At 42.3% G+C, this 7,349-nt stretch overlaps 1 protein-coding gene across 1 annotated transcript in view; it reads left to right on the top strand.

Moving 5' to 3' along the window:
• The window catches only part of CACNA1D (calcium voltage-gated channel subunit alpha1 D), a 325,917-nt gene that overhangs the window by 125,985 nt on the left and 192,583 nt on the right, over positions 1 to 7,349 (top strand). Inside the window, exon 20 of the mRNA XM_019504611.1 lies at positions 2,839 to 2,898. Coding sequence (XP_019360156.1) covers positions 2,839 to 2,898 — 60 coding nt within the window. The remainder of the gene's footprint in view (positions 1 to 2,838; positions 2,899 to 7,349) is intronic.

Raw genomic sequence — 7,349 nt, 5'->3', positions numbered from 1 at the left:
GGGGGGGGGGGGGGGGGTTCAGCCACCACATGGATCAGAAGTATCTGGCCCTTGACTGAACATGAAAAATACATACTTCTCTGTCCAAATTAACATAGTGGCCTTTTCCCCATCGTCTATCATATAATTTTCTCTACCATTCAATTAGCTGTTGTATCATCAGCACCATATGGCCAAATGAACAAGTGGACAGTAGGATAATTCCCTTAAAATTAAATTTAATGCTGCATTTCATGTTAGTCCTCAGAGAGCATGTCTACACTTGCGGTTAATGTGAAGCAATAAATTCAAGAGCAATAGACTCTGGAGTTTATTGTTGTTTGCGTGTGCACCTGGGACCACAGTATGTTGAGCCACATCAGATCAACCTGGCTGGCAGGGGTCAGCCTGCCAGTCCAGGGCTGCTACCCCCCTAAGCTCATTGTGCTGCAGAAGGGTTGGCTGGGGCACAAGGGTACTTCATTGTGGGGCTAGCCAGGAGGCAGCCCCTGCACTGAAACATCCTTGTGCCCCAGCTAGTTGGGGCAAGTACTGTCCTGCTGTGGAGTAAATTAGATCACTCCAGCCTAATAGGGGTGCACATGTAGATGCCAAGACATTTACTGTGCAGCTTATTAGTTGACTATGTAGTAAATGTCCCATGTAGATATGCCCAGTGGGTGCTAAAGATAAGTGTACTGTTGCCTTGAAGGGGTGAAATTATGGTTCTGTTGAGATATATGGCAAAGTTCCCATTGACACTACTGAAGCCAGGATATACCCAAGGTCTTTTTAAAGACTCTGCTCACCATCTTTGATCCTACTGTTTTTTCCTTCATGAATTATTATGAGCTCCTGACCCTGGCTCCCTGACTGGGGGCAGGTGACTTGGAAAGAGCTGAAGGGGAGGGGCAGGACCCAGCCCTCTGCCCTGATCCACCAGTGGGACAACTAGAAGCCCCACCAGTGGATTGGGGCAGGGAGCTGGGACCTACCTCACCCTGCAGCTGTTTCCAAGACCTGTGCCTTGATCCCCTGATTGGGGCATGAAGCTAGGACCTGCCCTGAATGCAACAGTTCCCAGACCCTGCTTTGCCATTGCCTGTTCAGCCCTGTTCCTCTGTCTGTTCCCCACCCAGCTCTGTGATCATGGAGATGAGCAGGAAAGAGGCTTCCCAGCCTGTTTCCCACCCAGCTTCATGATCACAGAGCTGGGCAGGGAACAGGCTCCCCAGCCCCCACCAGCACAGAACTCCCAGCGCCAGCTCCACAACCACAGGCCAACACTGGGAGATTAGAATCTCCCAGTGCCAGCCCCATAGTCACAGAGTTCGTGCTAGGAAATAAATATGTCCCAGCCTGAGCTCCATGGCCACAGAGCTGGTTCTGGAAAATAAAGATCTCTCAGCCCCACGACTGCAGAGCTCAGGCTGAGAGATAAAAATCTTCCTGCTCTGGCCCCACTGTCATGGAGCTGGCACTGGGAGATAAGGATCTCCTGGCCTGAGCCCCACAGCTACAGAGCTTAGGTGGGGAGATACGGGTCTCCCAGTGCTGGCCCCATGATCATGAAGCAGGATACAGGTCTCCCAGCACTGGCCCTGCAGTGGCAGAGCAGGTACTGGGAGACAAGGATCTCCCAGCCTGAGCCCTGTGACCATGGAGCTGGTGCTGGGAGATAAGAATTTCCCAGTGCTGACTCTGCAGTCATGGAGCTGGCACTGAGAGATAAGGATCTCCAAGCCCCCCTGATCATGATGGTGAAGTTGGGGCTGGGAGATGAGGATCTCCCAACCCCCGCTCCCAATTGCAATCTCGGAGCAGGGGGTTTAGAGCTCCCTGCTGCCAGGGTACGGGGACACAGTCCCTGCCCAGGCTCCAGTGGCAGAGACCGACCTGGCAACAGGCTGCTTCTGGTGGTGGGGAACAATCTTCTGCCCCAGGTGGCTGGTTGACTGGGAGCAGATATACACAAGTGCTACTGCGCAGTAAGTAATCGTAAGTAAATTTGCAGGTAGCAAATTTACTTGCAATTAGCAAGGTTTACTGCACAGTAAGCGTGTGCACGTGTAGACGTACATGCTTACTGCTTAGTAAACTATGCGACTGCGTAGTAAAGTGTTTCATGTAGAGGCACCCAGTATGTCTTCCGAAAGCCAGAAGAAAAAGAGAATGCGTGAGTAGATTTGTGATGATTTGCATATTTAGTTAGTTTTTCTGTATGACCCTCAGGTCATAGCTTAGCCTGCCTTGCCAGCAAAATATATATGGACATTTGTGGGATGGTGTAATAAGAATGACAAAGTGCTCTGAAGTCTGATTTTTAGATACAATGCTGAGATGAAGAAGTAGCGTATTAATAAGCTGATTCCCTTTGGGAAAGATTTTCTATATGGTATTAGAGACAGAAGACAATACCTACAAAAGCAGGAGGAGAATGATTAGTTGAAAAAAATTGAAAATATTGTATATTTGGTCCTGTCATTTGATAACGGTAGAAATCTGAGTTCTAAATTAAGTGGCTTTTAATAAGCTTAAACTAATAAACCTAAAAATAAACAAAAATAGCTGCACAGCAGCTGAAAGTTTAAATGGATTTATCTCAATTTCCCAGCTGCATTCTTAGGTTAAACTAGGTATTTGTATGCATGTGATCTAAATTGTAAATATTTATTTGTAGATGGATTTCTTACTTGTGGCACGTATTATACCTTGCAGATACTTGGTTACTTTGACTATGCTTTCACAGCCATCTTTACTGTTGAAATCCTGTTAAAGGTAATTAATTGTTAATTGATCCTTGTTAGCTCAAAAAACAGCTTTAGCAATAATATTTGTAACTTTTTGTTTACCTTCCAGATCCTAGGGTATGCAGATTATGTCTTCACTAGTATGTTTACATTTGAGATCATTTTGAAGGTAACAGGTTTATAAAGGAAGTTTGTATAAAAGGATTTTCCTTGTGTGTCACCTACCAAGAAAAGGCACTTGAAGTGTTTTCCGCCTTTTCTCTAAATGATCAAAGCTAAACTTTTTTAAATGATATTTTCTTTGGCAATTTTGCATAGTTTTGTTTTGTTATTTTTAACGATTGGATGCATGTAAAAGCTAATTTTATCATCATATGAATATGTCATTCATTTTTTTACCCTCTTTTATATTTAGTTTGCCAGAAAAGGGAAAAATGATTTTCTGAGCATGAGGCTCCCTCTTCCGGCATTTTCAAAAAGATAATCTTTTAAAGAGGGAACGTGTAATTTCTCATTTCTCTTGCTGAACTATATATTCATAGAGCTAAAATAGAAAACTATTTTCTTTTCTAACTCTGCAACAGAACTTGCAAGATCTCTTGAATTTATTTATATATTAAGATATGTCGAATTTATCTGATCTTGGGCATACATTTAAATACATAGAAAGGCATAGATACTTTTGCTTAAATGTATTACCCATGCATGAGTTCAGATTAGGCATTTTAATGTACAGTTTCCTTACTGATTATTAAGGAAATCCCCAGGTGCTTTTTGACATTTAGATGCATGAGGCACACTCTGGCAAAGCAGCATGGTAACTAGGGATCTAAATTTATCTGGTCTCATTAGAGACGAAGGAAAATGAAAAAATAATTAAGAATATATAAAATACTTTATCATTGTTATATACATTTAATACCCTTCGATGCTACTTGAAAACCTCATGCATTGTACATTGGCCACTTGTTGGGTAACCCTCAACAAGTGCTGGTGCAGTAAGAATCTGTACATAAACTTTGCATATCCGGGTTGATTATTAAGCTTAACAAAAACTCTTTTCTCAGCCTTATTCATATTTGTGTGTGTTCTTTTCACAGTGCAACCTATTAATACTAGATCAAGTAGTATTTGGGCTGTTTACAAGATAAGCTGCATATTATACAGTAAATTATTTTTATGTTGGTAAATGCCTACCTATTTGAGCTGAATATAATAAGGAAGTATCTGCTGGCTCTACAGGGTTGGTTTATTTTGTTTTATTTTCTTTTGTGGACAGCTGGACCCTAAATGGAGGATTATTTTTGTGTTCCCTGGACAGAATCTTAGGTCTCCAGCAAGCCGTATTTGCAGTTCAGTCCAGAAGTACTTAGGAAAATAAAATGTGCTCTAAAGAGTAGTAGTAGGTAAATAAAATGGGTGTGTCTACATGTGCAATTAATGTGACTGAATATACGCCAACTCAATTTGAGCTGGAGTAAACTAATCTTGACATCACTGTCTACATATGTGTTTAAGCGCAGTAATTTACTGCGCTGCCAGATACCAGTTGTATCTGGTGGGACTATCCAGCAGTGCAGTAAATTACCCTGCTGCCCCCTAATTGCTGTGCATATGTAGACAGTGGCGGTTTACTGTGTAGCAAATTAGTCTGCTATACAGTAAAACATCTTGTGTAGGTGCACCCAATATGACATATGCATATTTGCAATGTGTTGCTTTATTAATGTGTCTCAGACCATGAGTGACTGGTGCCTCCCGAATCTGGGGGGCACCCGCAGAAGCTGCCAATGGCAGTGGCCCTATCAGGGGGGCACCAGCCCTACCAGCAGCATCAGTGTCAGCCATGGGGGGGCACCGGCCTCATCAGGAGGAGCACGTGCACCACCAGTCGCCTATGCCTCAGACTTTGCCTATGCTTGCTTATGGCCAATGCTCTCCATATTGACTGTGATGAGTTTGGTGTTTTGCTTTCCACAATGCACAAGTGATGCTGCTAAGCAAGTTCTAAGAAGAGTTCATTTAAGGCTAAACTGGTAGCAGATATTATTATAGGTGTATTTCATTTAAATTGCAGGCAAAGCAAATACTGTATTTACATGCATACCACACTTACCCTTTCCCCAAAAGTCAGCCTTCCAAAATCTGGGGGTGTTTTTCAAGTGGGGAACTTGATTTTCTGCCCTGGAATGGAAGAGAGGCATGGCAATGCTGTAAGACGGCTGCCATGCATCTTCCTCAGCCAGCCTCAGGGAGAGGTAGTGGTGTTCACCCTTCAGGGTCACAGCTCCAGTATTAACTTCTCACAGCCACAGCTGCTGCAATCAGGATCCCCTGCAGCGAGCATTCATCCATGATGTTGGAAACATCCTTTTTTCTTCATCCTGCCTTCCCAAATCAAGGTCTCTGTTTTATTTGGGGATGTATTCTGTGAGAGAAACTAGGGTGTACAAAATTGAAGTAAAGATAAGTACTCCAGGCAATATCAACAACTTAAAGGGTAAAACACATTGCAATGATATTCTAAACATAGATATAGTGCAGATATCTTAAAAACAAACATAACAACCGTAAAAATTCAGGGTTAAATTTAATACTCAATAGGAATCCAAACACATTCAGGCATAGAAATGCCTAATTAAGGCACAAAACCAGTAACAGTTAATACTGCCATGAGTAACACTATGAGGGTGAGGGAAATGAGGAATTCTTTAAATGCAGTTTTATCTAATGTGAGACCACAGCTGTTTCAATGCATTTATCATAACCACATCATTTTTCTGTGACACTACAAGCAGAGTTTTGGATAAAATCATTCTTCTCTCAAACACTATGTGCTGCAATATTGAGGAACTGGATAGAGATTTGTAAAAAGATTGAATCCCTGCCTTAGGGGAAGTCCCCAAATCAATCTTAACTGGGGAAACACGATCTGCTTTAGACTCTGATGCATGTTGAACTTGGATCAACTGGAAGAGCCATTTTACCAACCACTTCAGCCATAACTGATTCCAGCTTGGCATGTCCTCATTTGGGAACCAGACCTGAGTAGCAGAGAAGCAGCTGCAAAACACCTTTGGCACTTTGGAATCCTCAGATTTAAAAAAAACAAAACTTTTCATGCTCTTTGCACTGCTGGAGCAATGCAACAGGGACAAGGGAAGGGCCAATACTGGCCCTAGACTTCTAACCCTGCCTTAGTTTTGCCAGTGACATGTCCATTTTGGCCATTCAGCACTCTTGAATAATTTTGGGCTGAAGGCAGGACAACAACTCACACTGAGCTTAAAGCTGTAGACTAGACAGTCACCTCGCTGGGGTCACCTGACCCCCAGTTATCTTTCCTGCTTGGTGCTGGGGGCTGGACCTGATGATCTTCTGAGGTCCCCTCTGGCCTTAAGTCTGTGAATCTATGAAACAGCCTGAAGCTGCTGTGACTCCAACGAGTAGTGAGCAGCAAAAATAGTGAAAACCTGAACAAATCTAAGCTACTGCAACGCAGTGCTCTCAGCCTTAATCTTTTCAAAGAACAGACTTATTTTCTTACCTAAAAGTTTTGTCCAGAGGCTTTAAATGGAATTTACAATTAATAAAATTAGGGCAGCCATGCAAGAGATTAACACTTTTTATGTGTGAGAGTTTCTCCAGCAGTACACAACCTATGTAGCTACTCACACAAATCATAAGTGATGAGTATCAAATAAAAGCATGGGCAAAGAGATGTGTTCATATAAGAAAATAGCTGTCGATTTTGTGTGGATTGTATTATATCAACACATTGATCAAGGTTTGGGCATGTGTCGTTTCTTAATCCATAGGCTCTGTCCTAGGGGCATCTCCCTGCATATCCTTCTGATATGCCTCCTCATTCCTCAAAGGAGGCAGTAGCATGGAGCTGCAGATGATGGTCCTAGATTGTGTCTGCATCTGCCCCAGATATTTTTTCCAGGCTTTTGAAACCCCTTTTCAACCTCCATCTACCCTGGAGCATAAGCCAAAATCTGGCCCTTCAAATTTAGTAAGCACAAAAGTTTTTGTAACTCCTCTAGTCACTGTTATAATAAAAGCCTGCTTTCAGCTTTTCATTTAAATCACAAGCAAAACAAGTACTGTATTTACATGCCACACTCTCCATTTCCTAAAAAATTAGCCCTCCAAAATTCAGCTTTGCAAAATGCAGTTCAGCTTTTGCGCATACACAAGCGCATAAAATGTACTGATATCAGGAGCAATTAACACATCTGGTAATGTAGTTTCCACGCAAATTGTTTACTATACAGCCATATATATAGTGTAGAGCCATTTAGAGAGGTGTGTGTGTGTGTGTGTGTGTGTGTGTGTGTGTGTGTGTGTGTGTGTGTGTGTGTGTGTGTGTGTGTGTGTGTGTGTGTGTGTGTGTGTGTGTGTGTGTAGTGTTCCAGTGTCTTAATTGTTCTAAAAGGTAAAATATTTCATTAAACTTCACACCCTCCACACGTGTCTTGTAAACAGCCTAAATTTGAGTTTTAAATACATTAAAATAGAGAATAAGTGTATAACCCCCCCCTTTTTTTTTTTAGATGACAACTTTTGGAGCATTCCTTCATAAAGGTTCTTTCTGTAGGAATTACTTCAATTTGC

Source organism: Gavialis gangeticus, unplaced genomic scaffold (genome assembly GCF_001723915.1).
Source record: "Gavialis gangeticus isolate Ggan-Ray unplaced genomic scaffold, GavGan_comp1, whole genome shotgun sequence".
In the NCBI taxonomy this organism is placed as follows: Eukaryota; Metazoa; Chordata; order Crocodylia; family Gavialidae; genus Gavialis; species Gavialis gangeticus.
Note: the sequence above shows the minus strand (reverse complement) of the source record. Positions and strands in the feature narration are given on the sequence as shown.